Source organism: Chaetura pelagica, unplaced genomic scaffold (assembly GCF_000747805.2).
Source record: "Chaetura pelagica isolate M959 unplaced genomic scaffold, ChaPel_1.0 scaffold47, whole genome shotgun sequence".
Taxonomy (NCBI): Eukaryota; Metazoa; Chordata; class Aves; order Apodiformes; family Apodidae; genus Chaetura; species Chaetura pelagica.
The window spans coordinates 4,361,022-4,380,316 of NW_009954140.1; the positions used below are offsets into that span (position 1 = coordinate 4,361,022).

Consider the following 19,295-nt stretch of genomic DNA (forward strand, 5'->3'; position numbering starts at 1 on the left):
AAATAATATTATGAAATATATGTAGTGTCAGGAAAAGAAGCTTGATGAATAATGGAATGAAACTTCTTTTTTTCTTTTTCTTTTTTTTCCCCATCTTTTTTCTAAGCTTTTTAGATTGCAGATAAACACAGTTTTTGAATATAAAAATTTATCTAAAGGACCAACAATGAATTAAACCACTACATATTCTTACCTGACCTGCTTACATAGTGTTTTTTTCATGATGCTTTTGGTACAGTTTCATTTGTCATTGAGTTGTAGACTTAGGTGCAACAAAGTAGCTTGTTTAAATATCCCAGGAAATTCAGCACTTCAGTTTAGGTAGAAAGCATACAAGGAGATGTTAGCCTGGGGAAATAGTACAAGGTTTTTTAATCAGGGAGAACATGACTTTTATCATTGGAATTCAGCCAGGACAAGAATTAACTCTTGAGGTTTTACCAGAAGTGATGTGGGATCTTCAACACAAAGAACCTGAACACTCAAGTCTTGCCCAGAAGACTTCAGCATGGGAAATGTTATTGCCTGATAAAGGTTTAAGATGACTTAGACCAAAGAAATTCCAGTTAGTGTCTTGTGTTAAGTTCTCCTTTCTTGGAGAAATGCTAGAACACATGGTTAAAGTAGATGCAAGCAGAGAGGTTTCTTGGGTGGCTACAGCAGCAGTGTGTGTTATGCCTGTTCTGTGTGCTTGGCTCACATCTGCCTCTGTCTTTCCAACCTAGTTAAGCTCAACTGTTTCTGTACAAACCATTTGATTATCTTTTGTTTGGTTTCTTAGTCTGTCTGCTTACTATAAACATACCTACTGTATATGTTGTGGTGTTGGAGGGCAGCAACACTGCAAAAACTTTCCCACAGTGAACTCCAAGTGGTGTTGTGACTTCAAAAAATAAATTCAACTTCCATGCTGACAAACAATCTTCATGTGCTTTAATGTCCTTCCGCTAAGACTGCAGAAGCAGCATTAAAGTGAACTTCCCTACAAATTATGATGTTAGATAAGAATGTCCTTACTCAAATTTCCTGAAGCTACTCAGCAGTTATTTCTGTAGGGAACATGCTGGCTGGCTGGGTCTGTTAGATTAAAGTAAGAACTTAGGGCAAGGTTCAGTTTAATTGTTTACCATTTCAAAATCTTAAGTGTTCTTAACTCTTTCATGTGTGTTTTTTCCATCCTTATTTTGAAAACAATGACCTTTTGTCTTTGAAGAAGCTTAAGGAGGAATATGCAACAAGCCCGTTGGTCCAAGTGGGGCTTTTCCTGAATCTTAATATATGCAACGTGCCTTCTCCCTTGTTGGCCTGGAATAAGCTGCAGTTCTGCTTTGCTCGAGATCAGCACATGCTGATAGTCATCTTCCAAAGGAGAAAGGGTGACTTTGGAAGGTGCAGAATGAAAGCACAGTATTAACATTGCTGTCCTTGTGGCATTTAGTGTGTTGAAAGAGCAGAAGCTTTGGTGTAAGTTCCTGTGACAGCTTGTGAGGGGTGAAATGTAGTTGATGTCATGAGGGTGAGTCTTGTGGACGTACTTAATGCTCCAAGTTGTGCTTTCTCTGCGCTGTCCTTACTTTTGGGAGAAACCATTTCAGCTCTGTTTGCTTGTATCAGTGCTTCACTCCTTGCTTGCATTGGTAGCTTCAGAAATGTTTAGTTTTGGCTGCTTTTAATAGAAATAGAAAATACTAAAATTAAAAATTATGGCTAATTTACTGCAAATTCAGTTTTGGCATCTGTGTCTTTATATAGTTTTATATAGGAGAGTAAAGTCGATTTCACAAATTAAATTATTTCTGTTAATAATGGGGGTCTCTTAATGGGGATCTGATCATCCAAAGCCTTCCAACTATGGTTTATGAGGACTCAAGTATTAGAAGGTGACTGTGCCAGTCCTCAGAAATTAAAACATGATTTGTTGTCTGTTTGACTGCCTTATAGAACAGGAGAATCCAAAATCTTTCCTACAGAGAAATTCAAAATGCCATTTTTGTTAAGAAGTGGTATTTACAAATTAGAGTTCAGTTCTAGTTCAAATAAAGATGTCTTTCATGGTGACATTTATTTGGTTCATACTCTTAAAAAAGCATGTGATTTACTGTTCTTCTCATGGCAGTCCTTCAGTTTCATACATATGTATTTTGGTTTGTCTTTGACCTTTTGCTTATTATTTTTAAATTTGCATGTTTCTCATAAATACAAGCTTTTTTCTTTTTTGGGCATTCTTTATTGTGATATTCCCTCTTTAATGTGGTATAATTTTGAGAACAAGAAGTTTTGCAGAAGACCAGCATGAAAAGAATGAATGTTGAGACATTAAATGTTTACAGATCAGTTTAAGTGAATATAATCCACAACAAGTAACAAAGTGGGAACATTTAACTTCAAAGCACATATGGCTGCTGTTACAAAATCAAAAAATGCAAGACTTGGGCCATACAAAGTATTAGAGACACATTTTCCTTTTTTCTCACAGGCAAGTAGGATATACCTCAGCTTTTTAGATAGGTCTTGAAATGAAGACTGGAAAAAAGCTTCATTTCATGGTCAGATAAAGGCTTTGAATTAATTGTAGATATTTGCAATAATTTTTAGCTCTGAAAAAGCAAAAGTAAAGAGTGACTGCTCATTTTGCATGGGAGGAAGGGCTTTTGGGAAATAGTTAAGCCTTGAAAACTTGGTTCTGCAGCTTTAACCTTTCCCAAACTGCACCAGGCACTGGTGAAGGGTTTCCCTTCTGCTGAGCTTTTGCAGACAATGTGCTGGAAGGAATAGTATCATGCTAGTAAAAATAGAGAGTTTTAGATAGAAGTTTCTATTGCAGGTACAAATCTGCAGGACAGAGAGCCCTCCTAAATTTTTCTGATTGAGAATTTATGCTTTTTATTTCAGTCTCCATTTATTTTTTTCTCCACTGTTGCCTGCCTTGTGTGGTTAATGCCCCATGATGTTCCCACTCCTGTTTTCCTCTCTTCACCAATCTCTTCTGTGTCCAAAATGATTGCTTGATTTAGCAGTAGCTGCAGATGGCATTCCTTTCTTCACTGGTGCCTCCCGTGGGCTTCTCATGCCAATCATTGTGGCATATTTAAAGAAAAAAAATACACCAAAAAAACCCTGAAATAAAGCCAACTCAGGGTGCTTTATATGACAGAAAGTTTAATATAAGTGTTTTAGTTAGCTTGTAGATAATAGAGTTTATTTGTTCATGTATTGGTTATCTTACACTTTCACCAATAGTGTTGAGTTATTAGATAATACTGTTCATTGAAATTGAATGTATATGTTAAACTTGGGTATCTACAACTACTTCTGGGTGAAAAATGATGACTTTTTAATATAGAAATCCTGCATAACCTTTCAGGACAGGAAACGAATAATACTGTATCAAATTGAAATTTCAGAGGAATTAAGCCTTTTTTTCCCTGATAAATTCAACACACATTTATTTCACAGTAGTGGGGAAAGTGCAAGCTTTTGATGTATTTGCCATACTTCATAGATCAATTTAGAATTTTATTTAAAAAAAACGACTGAATATTGTAAGACTTGTATTGCAATCAGATTCATACTCTAAATCTCACTGCTACATTTTACAAGATTATACCCTTGAAAGCTTTTCTTGGGTTTTGGGCATTGTCTGTGTTGTGATGTTTGAGCCTCATTGCCTGAGAAAATTAAAAAGATAGAGCTGTCTGATAGAGGAAGTGGGTTGTGAACAATGTTTTGTATTCAGTTCTTAAAAATAGTGATTAAAAAGAGCTGCTTTAATTATACAGTACTGTTAATGAATGATTTCCTTATGTTTTGTCTCTATGACTTACATATGTGGATATTGTTTCAAGGCACTTGGCTAATTTCTCAAAAACACAACACTAAAATCATTGTAATCTCTACATTTATTTTAGCTTTACAGTGGTTTAAATGAAAATTTATCCAATAAAGTTGGAAATCTTTTGGATAAGCTGTGTATTTAGCTGCCAAATTATTTTAAAACAAGCCTTGATGGAATTTTTACAACCACAGAGGTGTGAGGGAAGGGGGAGGAGGAGGGGAAATGCAATTTTTGATCCATTTGCATAGGATACATGGACACTTTAAAACTTGCTGAGTTGGTCATACCCAACATAATGATATTTTTTGAAGATTTTATCTTCTATAAGTTTTAAAAGATGGCAGGATGGTCTTGGGCCTTTGCATTCTGCTGAGTTTTCTTAAGGAAACCGTTCTAGGGGAGAAAGAATTAGTGCAGGGAATTTTTGTGTTGCTTGTAGGTTACAGCGTGTATCTAGAGGTGATTGTGTGTCAATGATTTGCACATTAATTATGTTTTATTAGATAAATTTTCTAGTGAAAAGCAGTTCTTGAGCCTGGTGTGTGCATCTAAGGGCTTAAATCTCTTTTCTTGTTGCTCTTTGGAGTCCTGCTGTGTGGAGTGCACTGCTGCTGGTTGCCTCTCAAAGGGTGCACCCAGAGCTGTCATTGGGAACTTTTTGGCATATTTGGACATATTTCTTACTGTTTGTAAAAAATAATAAGACATTGCTGACGTTGCTTTTTTTTTTTTTCCCCTCTCTAACTTGTTTTTTAGTTGGAAAATCCAAGATACTTGCGGGAAAAACCAGTGCCAGTGACTTTGGTAGGTATTTGGTTTCCCTTGGTATTTTATAAGGGCAAACAAACATGCTTAGTATTTTCTTATTTCTGGTTAGGATTGATTTTACTTGGAGCTTTGAAATTAAGTTATTTCGGGCTTTTTCTCCTTCAATAGATGACACCCAAAATTGGCCTAGGAAAAAGCAGCAGCTTCCGTGATCAACAGGCACAACTTCGAATGTATGAAAAAGAGGTAAGATTCTGTTTAGTCTTATTAGAAAAGGAAATTTATACCCAAAATAGTAAGTTAGGGCATTTTCTTTGGAAATTTTTCCATGGAAAAACTAAATACTTCATGTATTTCCCAATTACTTAGGGAATAAAAAATACTTTTTAAACACATTTACTCTTCCTTTGAAGGAATTTTTACTGTAGAAGAGTTTGAATTCTAGGAATTTTGCAAACTACCTTTTAACAGAAGCAATGAAACCCTTGATTTAGTGAGGATTTTTGCTTTAAAAATCTGCGGATTTCCAGTAGGACCTACATTATTTCTGTATTTGCCTCATCTAGCTCTAATGCTCTTTTATTTGTATGGGTTTCTGTAAGATTTCTTTTTTTAACGTTGTTAACTGGGGAAATTACTGGTAAAGCTGACCTATTTAATCTTCCCATACTATGTTGTTATGTTTTGAACATGTACAAAACTAAAGTTTTGTGGTCACTTTACCTTTTTCATAGTTTAGGAAGCTGTGCACCTATGATCTGTTTCTTGTAAAGTTCTTGGTTTATTTGAAACATCAGTCATGGGATAAAACTCAGACTATATTTAGCACATGGACATTTCAGATACATCTGAAAGCAAGTGTTGCATATTTCTCTTGGAAAGTCAGTGAATCACTGGTCTGTTGGACCAGACTTCAGGAAAGGAAATTCAGCATGTATTGGGAATAAAAGATTAAAAAGAAAACCCCAGGACTCCTCTCTTTGCCTTTCAATTTTCTGTGTTCAGCTCTGGGAAGATGTGCTGGATGTGCACAGTTCCTTAGCTAGCCTTGAGTACCTAGACCTACATAGGTCTCCAAATATGTCTGAGCTAGAAAGGAAGGAACATCATCTGAAAGCCATGAAGCTGTCCCTTCTCTTATGCTGGCTGCTGCAAGGATGCTTATGAATTAGAACTGCCCTAAAGTTACTTTGGAGGACATTTCAGAAGTGTCTTTAACTGAGATACAGGGAGGGTAAATTAGCTTTGTAGATACTTCCATTGTTAATTAAATCACATGTGTGTAAGTCTACTTTGTGCTGAAAGCTGGCAGTTGAATTTGATGCTTCAACAAGCAGCCTGACATGGCAGTTGCACAATAGATGTGTCTCTCACTTTCTCTGCTCTAATATTGGCTGCTCTGTTGCATTGACAACGTTCAGCCCAGCACTGCCTGGGGCTGAGGCAAGGCAAGGTTTCATAAGATGTGAAAATAGACCAAAAAATAAATAAATTGAAAGCACAATGTTGTCATTTACATAATATTTTCAAATTAAATAAACAGGAATGCATGCCAAGTAGCTGCATAAAATACTCAGCAAATGCTGCTTCAGTTCAGTGGAAAAATCCTCTAAGCCACACTGTAAAAATCCAGTACTTTTTGCTAATGGTACTTGACTGTGGGCTAGTTCAAACTGGAAAGGTTATAGACAGTATTTCACAACCACCATGTGTGTGCTATTAAGTAGAAAACTTAAATGTGTTTTCATCTTATTTTGTTTGTGAAGCTCAATTAAGAATAAAGCCTTTTCATTTCTGGAATGTAAATGTATTAGAGGAAAAATAGTGCTGAACAGAAGACTTCTGGTAAACCTTTGACTGTTTTCAACCTCTTTGTAGTAGAAGGGAGAACATAAAATAGGATAACTGTGGTTTTTGGCTTTTAACCTTTAGACCTTTGTTCATAAACCATTCCTGCACCTGTTTGGACTCTGTAATGCTAAACACATGGCCATGCTCAGTGAGAACCACATCACAGATTTATGAAAATGTGAGTGTCATCAGGCAGTGGGTTTTAGTCATAATTTCCCCAAATCCTTCTGACATGGATTAAACTGTTTGGGAAACCGTCACTACTGAGAAATCATGGGTTCAAATAAGGAAGATGCAGCAAAACAGGAATATATCAGCTTTCAGCAGTACAGCAAAACAGAACAGATGGCATGACTGGTTTATCTTGATAAATAGGAAGAAACGTCCCTTTGAACTTCACCTTCAGTCCTCTGGAGAGCCAGCCAGTGCTCCATGGAGCAGAAGGGGGGGGAAGAAAAAGTTCTTATTTGTCCTTTTTCAGCAAAACAGAATCAGTACCACTGATTGAAATCAGTGGGTTTGAAATCCTTTTGGAATTAAAAAACAAGTTTAGATATGTTAATAAAATACAAGGTTTTGTTAACCTTTCTCAAACTACTAGTTTATTTGTTGAATCTTCTAAACAAGTTTTGTTCTTTCTTTAAAGAAGATCTGTTTCTTGATTTATTTATTTTTTTCATTTTGTCAGTCTCAATTTTTCTCCATCTCTTATTTTGTTCATGTAAGCGAAGGTATTTATCTAGACTCAGCAACTGGAACCTAAACAAATCTGAGGCAAGAATATTGGAAATAATTGTATCTTTTTCTTTTAAATGGGAAGTTATAATTAACACCAGGAGTAAATTTGTACTGAGGCATACATCAACTCTGACAGAATTTTTTTAGGCTGACTGGCAAGCTTGATGCTTTGTGCAATGATGCTGTGATGAAGCTTTGTCTGTTAACTGAGAACATGGAGTATTTACAGGGTCTTTGTTGTCTTTGTCACTGTGCTCCTGTCACTTCTCTGTTTAGATTTTTGGAAATCCAGTGATAAAGTCTTTAGATACTGGAGCCTGAGTGTTTTTTCAGCCTCTTGTATACTAAAGCAGTCTGGCAGAAACCTACCATCAGCTGGAGTAGGAGTTAGGGCAGAGCAACTGGAGGGAGGAGTAGTTCTGGGGAAAGCAGTGAGTGAAGTTTCAAGAGGATACAGAATTCCTGCAGGATAATTTCCACCAGTTTGTCTTGTGGAAAGAAGATTGAAGGAGAGAGAGTATGTGCCTGGGAATAAAGTGGGATGAGCTAGGTAGTGAAAGATAGCTTAAGACTGTAGAGAATGCGAAAGAGAAATCATTTTCCCCTGAAAATTCATTGAAGACTGGAAGTAAGATGAAGAGGGTGGTGGGTTTTCTGTAATCAGGAATCATGTTTAACGTACAGCCTTTTTAAAGAAAACCAAAACCCTGTTTAGAACCTTTATCTTTTTAACCTTTATTTACATTTATCTCTTTTTTTTTTTTTCCCCCTGTGAATGAGCACTCCCATTTGTTGCATGACACAAATTTTGTTTATAAAGCTCATCAAGCCAAGTATGTGGCTTTGCTGCACCAAAAGTGTTGGTCTGGTGAGATATTTATGTTACGATAAAATCAATGTGCTGCAGTGATGACGTTGTAGTCAAGTCATGGTCTGGCTTGAAGTGTTCTGCATTGAAGATGTTGAAAGCAGCAGATTTACTGTGCTTCTCACTGATCTGGCAAGAGATGGATTATAGCCTGAAATGAAGAGAGTTGCATAAGGGCTGTGATACAGATTTTCTGCAAAAGGGACCATACAGAGAATAAGGAGGGAAGAAAGTTGTGGAGCTTGAGAGGGAGAGTGAAAACACTTGGTGGTGGTGTTATACAGAAGAGGTGGGGTTTTAGGAGGGGAGGGAAAAAAAACCCAAAGAAAACTTGAAGATAAAAACCCATGCGTTTAGAAGATGTTGATCAGTGAGCATTGTCCTTTTGGCTTTGATTTCTTCCTCTTAGTTGCTCCGTTCTATAGCAAAGTACGCAAAGACATGAGTTAAATGCTTAACACGTGCCAGATTAAAGCAATAAATGCAACTAATATGAAGACTGTGTCCTAAAAGGATTCTTGTAATCAAACTAAGCTTTTACCAGTGTAAAATTAACATTATTATGCTTTTAGCTTGTCAGAGACTGTTTGGTGACCTCTCAGGGTATGTGGAACATTCTTTTTTCACTGTGCACTTTTGGGATATAAAAAAGATTCACCTCCCTCAAAACCCACCCAATGAGACATCACCATTTGATATATTTTCCTCATTGAAAACAGATATTTCGTCCATATCTTCCAAAAATGGGAACAAAAGATTTCAGTATTGTTCTCTTATCTAATACAATGAAATAAAATGTTTGCATGCTCATGTGTGTGTCTGTCTCTGGAGTTTAAATCTCCATGGTAGATGGATACATTTATATATGGAATTGGGAGAGCTGAGCACAGCTGATGGAACCTACCCAGGCATGTAATGGGGCTGCTGATTCTGTTTACAATTTTAAGCTTGGAAGTATTTACTAATAATATGAAGAGAGTGTTTTTGCTGGACTTTCTGAAAACATTTTTATTGCAAAGGCATCTGTAGGTGGGACTGAAAATTGTACCTTACAACAACTGGAGATTCATGTGTCCAAATATTTTTTTCTTCTTTTACTTTATTTCTGCTTCTCTCCCTGTGCTGTTTCCCTTTTGTTGCCCTCTTCATCCGGAGCTGTCCCAGGTCATACTTTAGACATCTTGCTGCTTTGCCAAGGATCCTAAAAGAAAAGGTTCTTATATTTTTATTTTAGTGAATATTCTTATTAAAATGTAAGAATGCATGTAAGAATTCAGTTTGCAGAAGTGTGGACCGTAAGAAGGGACAAGAAAATGCAAAAAGGCAGATATGACATAATTATTGCTTTCATCTAATTTTTTCATAGCTTTTTTCTAATGATAACTTTGTTCTGAAAATACTGGTTTATTCCCCTTAAAAATATGCCAAGCAGTGTGTATTGTGACTTATTCTCTGGTTCATTTGAATTTCCTGCTTTTAACCACAAACCTGATGTCTATTATGAAGGCAGTGTCTGATTTATATTGAGATTGCAGTTGCAAATTGATACTTACCACCAAGTGATCATTCTGAATAGTGATCTGCTAGTTCATGTTTAAAAAAGCAGCAATCTTGACTTCTGTTAACATGGTTCCTGGCTGATTAATGTCCTGTTCCTAAGAACATGTGCAAGTTGTCCATTGTCTTCTGTGTGAGGAAATCACATCCTGTCTTGCTTTGATAACTCTTCAGAACGTAATGTAATAAAACCCAAACCTTATTTTATTGCTAGACTGGTGTGAGACATACAGTGTATGTCAGGATGAGACATGCTTTCAAAAACTGACTTGTGATTTATAATTCCTTTTACTAATTGGTCTGGTTGTGGGGATATATATGTCCATGTACACTTATTTACTTGTTACTTTTGCAATAGTTTGTGAACTGTGTCTTTAATTATTGCACATATGTGCTGGAGACATTGAGAAAGATCAAAGAGGTAGGTTAGCAATTCAAACTAGTGTTTTAACCAGTAGAATGTCCAGATGGTTGCCAAGCAGCTGGGAATTAATCTTTTGCTGCATGATTAATCTCTATCTCAAAGTGTCTCTTGCTTTTTAAAAGAAGGAAGAAAGTTTGACTTTTTTACATGGATAGATCCTGTTTTTTAAGGGAGAAAAGACATTGACTGAAAAAAATAGATACTACTACTGTTATTGCCACATGTTGCACTTGTGAAATAAAGTAGGAGCACAGTTTTAATGACTATTAGATCTTGAAATAACTGTAAAAAGGTCAGTAGCTGCTGAGATACAACACATGGAAAATAAGGAATAACTGGGGGGGGGGGCAGGGAAGTAAGTGGTGTTGACTCAGTGTGTGCAGACTTGTTTACTTCACTGCTCTTGGCACTATACAGAATTATATGAAGTTTTCAAGTAGTTTTTTGTTTGTTTTTTTAATATTCAGATATTGCTAAATTCCTTTGAAGTCAGTATGATTTCTGCATGTTCCCAAGGTTCAGGTGGGTTCCATTTTCATTGCCGGTGACTGAAGGTAGTTTGCATTTTTGAGTTGTCCTTTATGAAACTGCAGCTAATAAGTTAATATCATGCATAAGCTTTCACAATTTCTGAACACATTTTTAACTTTTTTGTTGTTTACTCATGTCAGAGCCTCAACTGCTAGTGGCAGATGTTGGTTATGCATGGAAGTGTGATACTTGCCACTCCAAATAAAGCTGTTGAGTAATATGATGTGCTGTAGTGCTCATCTGCATGGTACAGTTTGATCTAGATGAAACATCCTTCATAATAAAAACACCATTTCAAGTTATTACAATTGTTGGGGTACAGAGCTGGATGATTTTCCTCCTATTCTCTCCACCCCTAACTTGAAAACTACATTGTTCTCTTTTGAAAGAGACTAATGACATTTACATATGAATAAGAACAATTGTCCATTCAATTATTTTTCTGTACACAGCAAATAGGTATTAATGTTCAGTGCAATTTAAAAAATGGACTTTTCTTGATGGGGAGAAAGCTGTTATGATTTGATTTAGGACAAACCCTTTCATTTTTAGTGGCTATAGAAATGGGGCAATGTCATATTAATTTTTTACTTAAGTGAATATCTAGTTTCTCTTCAAAGAGTCCCCTGTAAAAATATTGTAACTGGAAGTAGCAGTTGGAGTGGCTTTTAAGGGTAAAGAGACAAAGAAGGTTAGGTATGTGGAGAGAAGGGTAAATGTTTGGTAGGTCAAATAATATAGTCCAGATCATAAACATCGACTTTTGTGGAGGGACCTTTGAATCTGGGCAAAATGCCATGTTTATACAGGGTCTTTTTACATTCTAATTTCTGGCTCACTTGTTTGATAACTCTGTTCTTTCACTCTGTCCCTGCTTTGTCCAGACTCTGAGCTCTTTGCAACAGAGACTTCACGGGACATTTATTTCACCTTAGGCATTGCATCATATAAAAATATTGATGGCATTCAATGCAGAATTTGGAGTTGTTCACATATCTGCTGTTTCAAGGTGTAATTATAAATTATTAAAGGTTTTTGAAAATTAAGGTGTTGCACTTGGAGGATGTTCACAAGCATCAGGAAAAAAGCCCAACATTAATGTGAATCCCAGATGGAAAACCTGCTTTTATTGTGTGTCATGTTCCACTTGGAAAAATATTATTTATTACTTCCTTTAATTTATAGGATTTGTTCTAAAAGTCTGATGGAACCTTGGAAATTTCAATCAAGTAAAAACAGCTAGGGGCAAAAATACATACCACCTGCCCCTCCCAGGAAATTTTTGGCAAGTGTCTGCATCTGAAACAGAGAGAAACAATGACCCTTGATACTTCAAAGAATCTCCTTTGCATATCATAAAAATTCTTTCTGTCCAAGACTCCAAGTGGTCCTCCTCTATTGTACCCAACCCCATTGATCAAGAGAGCCAGGCTGCACCTTGGGGAGATGCAGCAGGTACTGCTTCTGTCCCCACCACTCCTGCTGACATTATAACTTGTGAAGAAAAGCAAACTTCTCAGCAATGTTTTATTCTTTCCTCAGCAAAACCTTCATGCTCATACCTTGCTCATTTGTTTGTTAGGGCTGCAAACTTGTCTGTGGACCAACACTGCTTTACGTTGGCACAGCTTAGTTGTTCTCCTGGTTTTATTCTTCTTGGAATTTTGTGGTGAACTGCTACCCACAAGGTCATCCACAGCAGGTCTGTCTTGGGTTTTGTTCAAGTCTTGAGACTTGTTCACCCATTACTGCTCAGAAAGGTTTATTCTAAACAGTTTAAGTGGACAGCACAGGCTTCAGGGTCTTACCTATTCCAGAAAATAACTTTTCATCTTGCCTGTCTTTTAGACTTTCAGTAAAGGTCCCTAAACTCTCCCATACAATGTGCTCCTTGAATACCAGCTGCACTTGCAAGGAAAATTAAATCCATTTAGGACCTGTGATTATTTTTGATACTTCAATCACTATATGCACAATTCAATTTGTTTTAGACATCAGTGAGTCTTCTCCCTGAGATACTTTGCCTGGTTTTATTGTGAAGATTTTCCAGCTCTTGGTTGCCACAAGAAGGGAATATGATCACACTCATCAGCGTGTGAAAGATGAGGTGTATTTCTATAGGCTTCTTACAGGTTTTAGCCTTCCTTCTTGCTTTGCTTACTATAATGTGTTTCTCTCTTCAGTTATAAACACTTCAAGAGTAGATACTGATCTGCAGAATTCTTGGAGCAAGTGGGTGGAAGCTACTCATTGTATTTAATGAAATATATGTATTGGTGAATATGTTAATAGTTCATTAATTCAGTAATATCAAATGTTAAATTATATATAATGTATGATATATCATGAAAAATGCATTAAATAATATAGTTAATGATTATGACTATATTAATTAGTATAATTAAATATGGGTTATTAAGCTATATATCATTTGACAAGTGTGCTCACTCCATATAAGTGTGACAAAGCTGGAAGGGAACACTATTTCTGCCACATGCTGGAAGCTCAGCACAAATTTTTCAGCAGTTCAGTTTTGAAAATGGAATATTAGTTCCAATATGATTGCTTGTTTTTAATTTACTGTAGAAATTTCTGTTTGAATACATTATTAGAATGTATGAATTTGTTTCATTTTTTTCATGCCAGTGATTTTCTTTGAGATATTTAGGTGACTATTCTGACTCTTAAATTGGTCTAAATGTTAAAAGTGTTCATATAACTCAAAGCTAATCTTAAAAATTGGTGAGGGTGCAATATAAGGTATAGAAATAAGACAATGAAAAAGCTTGTTAATTATGTTGCAAAATACACTATTACAAATTACTTTTGTCTGAAGTCTGCAGGTCTTTATGTATAATAAATCTCAAGTGTTTTGCATGTACAGGATCTCCTGCCCTGGCCTGCCTGCATAGTTTAAAGCACTGTATAAATTATTGATATTTATTTTTTTAACCCTGGATGTGAAAATAGAGTAAACAGGACTCAGTAGAAAGTTCTAGTTGTTTGGGTTTTTTTTGTTATGCTTTTTTCTTCAAGGGCCCTTTTTCTTCTATGAAACTATCAAAGCTTTGTATTGTGCACTGATTTCTTTTAGCAGCTGCATAACACCCAGACAGGCAAGTTTTGTTGTATATTGTGAGATACACAAGTCATTGTTCTACATTGTTAGTTCTTACTTTGATGTTCTCATTTATTGTTTACATCCTTCTCCTCCTTCCTCGCTTCCTCCCTCCCCCATATGTTCTGTAGACTTGAAAAAAAATCTGGCAACAAGAAGTATTGTGTTATCAGATATCCAAAAAAATGCCTGATGGATGTTAAACCTTCAAGATGCCACCTCTGGCCCCAGGGTGCTCCTCTAGGATGAAGACAAGTGATCAGCAGTTCAAAGCTGTGTCTGATTAATATTGTTAGTCTTCTTATTGCTTTACTTTTAGATCTGGTATTTAAATAGTTCTACAAAATACTGTAAATGGTGACAAGATCAAGGTTTGTCTTTTGTCATGAAAAAGTGAGATACTGCCTTTTATTCTTGCCAAAGATTGATGCAGTTGCAGATTAGACTCTGTCAGCTGAAGTTTGACAGTTGTTATTTGCATTTCCCTAGCACTGAACTTGTGCTACAAAAATACAGGGCAGCGCTATGATGAAACCCCATTTTCAGGTAACTGTTTGCTGGATGTGGTGGTGTTTTGTTTTGCTTTTTAAATTAGGAAGAAAGCGTGACTAGGCACATGAAAGCCACTCTGCTGATACCACCCTCCATGGCTTTAGCTCGCAGGGACAGCACAGATGTTTGACATCAGTAATGTTTACATGGCCTTAGGGTTTAATTGCCTCATTCTCTTTGTAAGGAGAATAAACAATGACAGAAATCCAAAGGAATGATGTTCATGCAACAGCAATGGCTGCATTTCATACATAGTTGCCAACTTCTCAGCTATAGCTAAATAGCTACATTTTAATTTTTTTTTTTTCTGAACAGTGATAGGCCATAAGCTTCATGTTCTCTGCTGCTTCTTCACTGGGAATGACAAGTATTAAAGCTGATGAGCATGAGCGCTGTTAATTGCTTCTAACAATTGGTGAATGGCTTTTCTAAGTTGTTTTTATCTATTTTCTCCAAAACTAATGAGGGTCTTTGATACTGTTATAGGTTTTGTGACTCAATATGTGTTTGAGAAATAAACTAAAACACGGAGGTGCAGAGAGCACTTTATAGAAGAGCAGCACAGAAAGTTACAAAGTTCTGTTGCACAGGAAATTGAGACCAACTTGGCAAATGAGGTTTGACTTTTGGTAACTATAGATCTGTGGTTGACTCAGTTTGGTGTGGTTTTAATTAGAATGATATTCCTTTATCGAAATTGGTATTTAATAGTGTGATTAAACTTTGAAATGGAAGGGGAGAGGTTTCACTCCCAGTTGTGAAGTGATGAGCCTGTTTGCTTCAATGCCAGCCTTCATGAGATCACTTTTGAAACTGTGTTTCCATGACTTAATTGTTGTAGGGCTCTATGCAGTGAGCCTGGGAGTCTGCCTTTCACAAGGGCTGGGTCAAAAAGCAGAGCTGTAAGTGAAACCAGTTCTACAAGTTTTGCTATAGCAAATTTATGTGTATATAGTTAGGTCCTGAAGGGACAAAATTATGTACATTGTGGACCACACAGGGCAGGAAACTGTCTGGGGTGCTGAAACCTCAGTATTTCACTTAATGTGTAGAAGGGGAGGACACTGAGTGCTTTTGAATGTTTGATACATTTTCATGTTCTTCCAACCTACAGAGTCATTAAACATAGACTAGATCTCAGCTGATGCAAACTGCCAAGGGTTAATTTATATCAGCCAAGATGTTCTCACTTTATTAATGAGTTTTAAATGTAATGTGTTTGTGTGGATTTAGTAGCTCTGTGAGAGCAATAGCTGCACATCAGCAAGTCAGAAGCTTTTAATGTAATTCGAGTAGGTTGGAGTCTCTTTCATGTTTAGTTTCCAGTATTTGTGTTTTTACAAGACCATCCTATGGAATGATCACAAACTGTCTATCTGGAAGTGGATTACTGTGCTCCTTTTTTAAATCAACACTTGTTTATCAGCTAATACTAAGATTTTATTCTATAATGTCACTTTGCTGGAGGGATATATGCATATATTTCTTTTCATATCAACATATGTGTGTATTTCATGCACAGAACGTGCATTTTTATTATGATACTTATTTTTGGATGATAAAAGAGATGGCTGACAGCTGAGAATACTATCTATTTTCTTTGGATTAATTGTCAATCTAGCTTTTTTCCCCTAGTGATTTACATAATAAGACTGATCCTGTTTAGTCTTGGGGAGATAGGCAGCCTTTCTAGGCATTGTACTGAGCAGGTGTGTACTTTGTATATCAGTGGATATATTAGTGGATGTGGAGTCACAAAATTGAAGGAATTTGCTGCTCTTGCTTCTTCTGTTTTTAATTCTTGAGGAGTGTTCTATTTACTGCACAACATTTGGGATTTTTGAGTTGACTTAGATTATAGGGCTCTAGTTTTCAAGTCATGATAATGTAGTGATGTTTTCAAGTCTCAGTAAACAGAAATATGTAACACAAAGTAATAATATGAAAATGATGGGGACTTTGCAGTGCTTATTGTTTGTGTATGTTAGCTAAAGATTCATACTTGACCCACTACTGCTAGTAAGTCAAAAGAGGCAGAATGAATAATGCTCCTTGATTCCTTTAGAGTTTGTCAGCTGAGAGTATTAGAAGGTAGGTTCTTAGTTCTGCTAAACCTCAATCTGAGAACTGAAAATCATTGGATGGTGATGGCTCCGGTGTGCAGCTCCAAGGCAGCTGGACCTCAGCACTACAGGCTCTTGGAGCATCCAAAAGGCAAATACAGATTTTTCTGTTGGCAACAGAGCACTGGGAGATGTCTTGGTGTTGGTTCTCACACTGCACTGATTGTGGTTTGCCCTTTCTAAAGCAAGGGGAATTGTTGGGATCTGTCACTCTAGGAAAACTCTTCTGTATACTTTGCTTTCTGAAGAGTAGAAAGGATTAAATGTAGAAGTGGAATAGTCTGCATCTGCACTTGAGGTGTCACTTCTGTTTCTTAGAAAACTCTTGAGAAGCACAAAATACCTGTTGTGTTTGCAGAGTCCTGAAGACAGTCTTTAATGGCATAGTGAAGTTATGCAAGAGATGTAAAAGTATTTTAAAGATAAAAACTGAAGACTCTAAGTACAAAGTGGCAGTGTTTGTGTCAGAGGGCTTCAAGTGCACTACTTGGAACAAACACAAGCAGAAGCAAGAAATGTATTTTAGCAATCAAATTCAACAGCAATTCCTTGTCCCATTATAAGTAACCTTTAGAAGGAAGTGTTTTTATAGTATGAAATCTATGACTCAGAGAAAACAATCAAAAATAAACATGCATCTGGGCTGAAGGACATTCTTTGTATAAATATAACACCTGCCTAAAGAATAAAAGGAGATTTATCATACTTGGTATATTAACAGAAATAATAAAAGTGTCATTATTAAATGTTTGTTTAAATAAATGTTGATAGCTTTTTCTGGGCAGGTTGTTTTGCCAATTAAAACATCCGACATTCATTTTCTAAATAAGTATTTTTAGGTTCAAGTTTTTTGTACCAGTTTTATCACATACATATGAAAATGTTGAGAACTGAATATAGATTTTTTTTACAGCAATTATTTGTTAGTTGCTTCCCAGTGCCTTCTCAAAGACTGTCCTGGTTTGAGTAATTTAGATATGCAGAGGTCATTAGTGCATTTTATTTTTTTTTAAGTTAGAGGGCTGATCAATTTTGTTTTTAAAGCTGCAGATAAAAATGAAAGTGGCAGAAGGGAAATTTCATGAAGAGAAGCTTACATTACAGCAGAAGCATGATGCAGAAGTTCAAAAGGTAAGAAGTGTTTGTGTTTTTGTCAAAGACAGTGTATCAAACAAAATAATAGTCTGATTGCAATAAATAATTTGCACTTGTGTTTCAGCTTCTTAAAATTTGCAATTAATCTTCCTTTAAGTTTGTAGGTAACAGTTTGCATAAGCTGATAGGAATGTGGAATATTCTTTATACCATAAACCTAGGAAGCCAAAAATGCTTGCAGAAAGCTGGTGAAAATAGAAGGTAATGTGTTTTTTTCAACAAGACAATCTATTTAACCAGCCTGACAGCTTCTGCACATTCATATGCTGATGAAATAATAAACTCTTTATTGTTATTTTGGAGAGACAGCACCTGTGTTACAGGAAAATGTGAACCAAAATATTTTTTTATAGACAAAATGCAAAAAATAACAGTAGGAAAATCCACAGGTAGATCACATATGTTCCTACCAGTGCAGCAGTGATGCTGGCTCATGTCTCTGTTTTGAGACTGTATCTTACAGCATAGGCTGGTCAATAAGCAGCCCAGTATTTGTGTTATTGCCCTGTGAAGCTGCACGTGGCTTTTCATCCTTCACAGCAATAACTGACATCAGATACTCTTGCTTTGGGTGCAGCTGGATTTGTCTCTTGCATTGTGCAACACTGCTTTGGGGAAGATGACAAGAAGACTCCAAGACTATACTGTTACTTTTAAGGCCATGTTTTAACATCTGGGGTCAAATTCTGCAAGGTTCTAAGTGTCCTCTGAAGCACTGGGATCCCAGGGCCATAATGGGAATTGAGTGCTCAGTGCCAGGATCCTGATGACTTATCCTACTGTAAGCTTGGCCTTACTGAGTGTCTCTCTTTTGTTTCTTGAGACTGAGTCACCGACTTGGAGGAAGTCAGTTGACACAACACGATGACACATCAAAGCCTCCTGAAAGGATGTTAATATTTGGTCAGGTGCATATTTGGCTCATCTGTTCTCAAAGCCTGCGAGCATAACTTGCTAGCAAATCTGAGAGTCTAAAGGAAACAGCTTTGTGAGAATGAGAAATAGTTTAAATGCTTTCTCATTCCTTGAGTTGTCATCCTTTTCTAACTGTTGTTAGAATTCTGTCTTTTGAAGCTGTTTAATAATACTGGATATTTTAGAAAAGGTTAAATTGTGTCATATTCATCTTTAAAGACACAAAGCATTTAATGCAGATGGAGTAACATTGTTTTAAGATGAAAGCTTCTGTTTGATGAAAGATTTGGGGCACTGGTAGAAAATTCCTGTGACTAATGTTTATCTTAAATATGGAGTTTAAATTAAAATGCAATCTCAAAGCATGCAAGTATTTGAGCATTTTTTCCCAAAATCAGCTTGTACAGAAATACAAACGTAGTTACACCTCATGTTCTTGCTCTATTGCCATCCATTGTTTACTGGAATGCACAAAACAATTACAGTTGGTAAGTACAAAAGACTGTAATGAAGTTCACCAATTATTTAAGTATTTCTTAGACCTGCTGAGAATTTTAGATGCTTTTAAATAGTATGTGGCCACATAAATATGAAAAGGGAAACAAATAATTTTTGTTTGCATTGGAAGCACCAGGAAACTTCCAAACTCTAACAAAATCCCTTTTTAATCTACTGCCCACATTTATCTAAGTCAATCCCTTGTTTATGGCTAAGCAGTCTTGGCTGTGAAAATTACTTAGATTTAATCACTTAGACCTGCACAACCTAAGCACTTCTTGAAGGCAGCTCCTTTGACAGAGATCAGGGCATCTGCTTCTCTGCATCAGCTGCAGTTTTGGTTTTTTGACTTTTGTTAAAAT

At 36.3% G+C, this 19,295-nt stretch overlaps 1 protein-coding gene across 1 annotated transcript in view; it reads left to right on the top strand.

Moving 5' to 3' along the window:
- CEP112 (centrosomal protein 112kDa) overlaps nt 1-19,295 on the top strand; it is a 157,128-nt gene that overhangs the window by 12,665 nt on the left and 125,168 nt on the right. The window contains exons 6-9 of the mRNA XM_010002794.1: nt 4,592-4,639; nt 4,772-4,849; nt 17,410-17,496; nt 18,921-18,963. Coding sequence (XP_010001096.1) covers nt 4,592-4,639; nt 4,772-4,849; nt 17,410-17,496; nt 18,921-18,963 — 256 coding nt within the window. The remainder of the gene's footprint in view (nt 1-4,591; nt 4,640-4,771; nt 4,850-17,409; nt 17,497-18,920; nt 18,964-19,295) is intronic.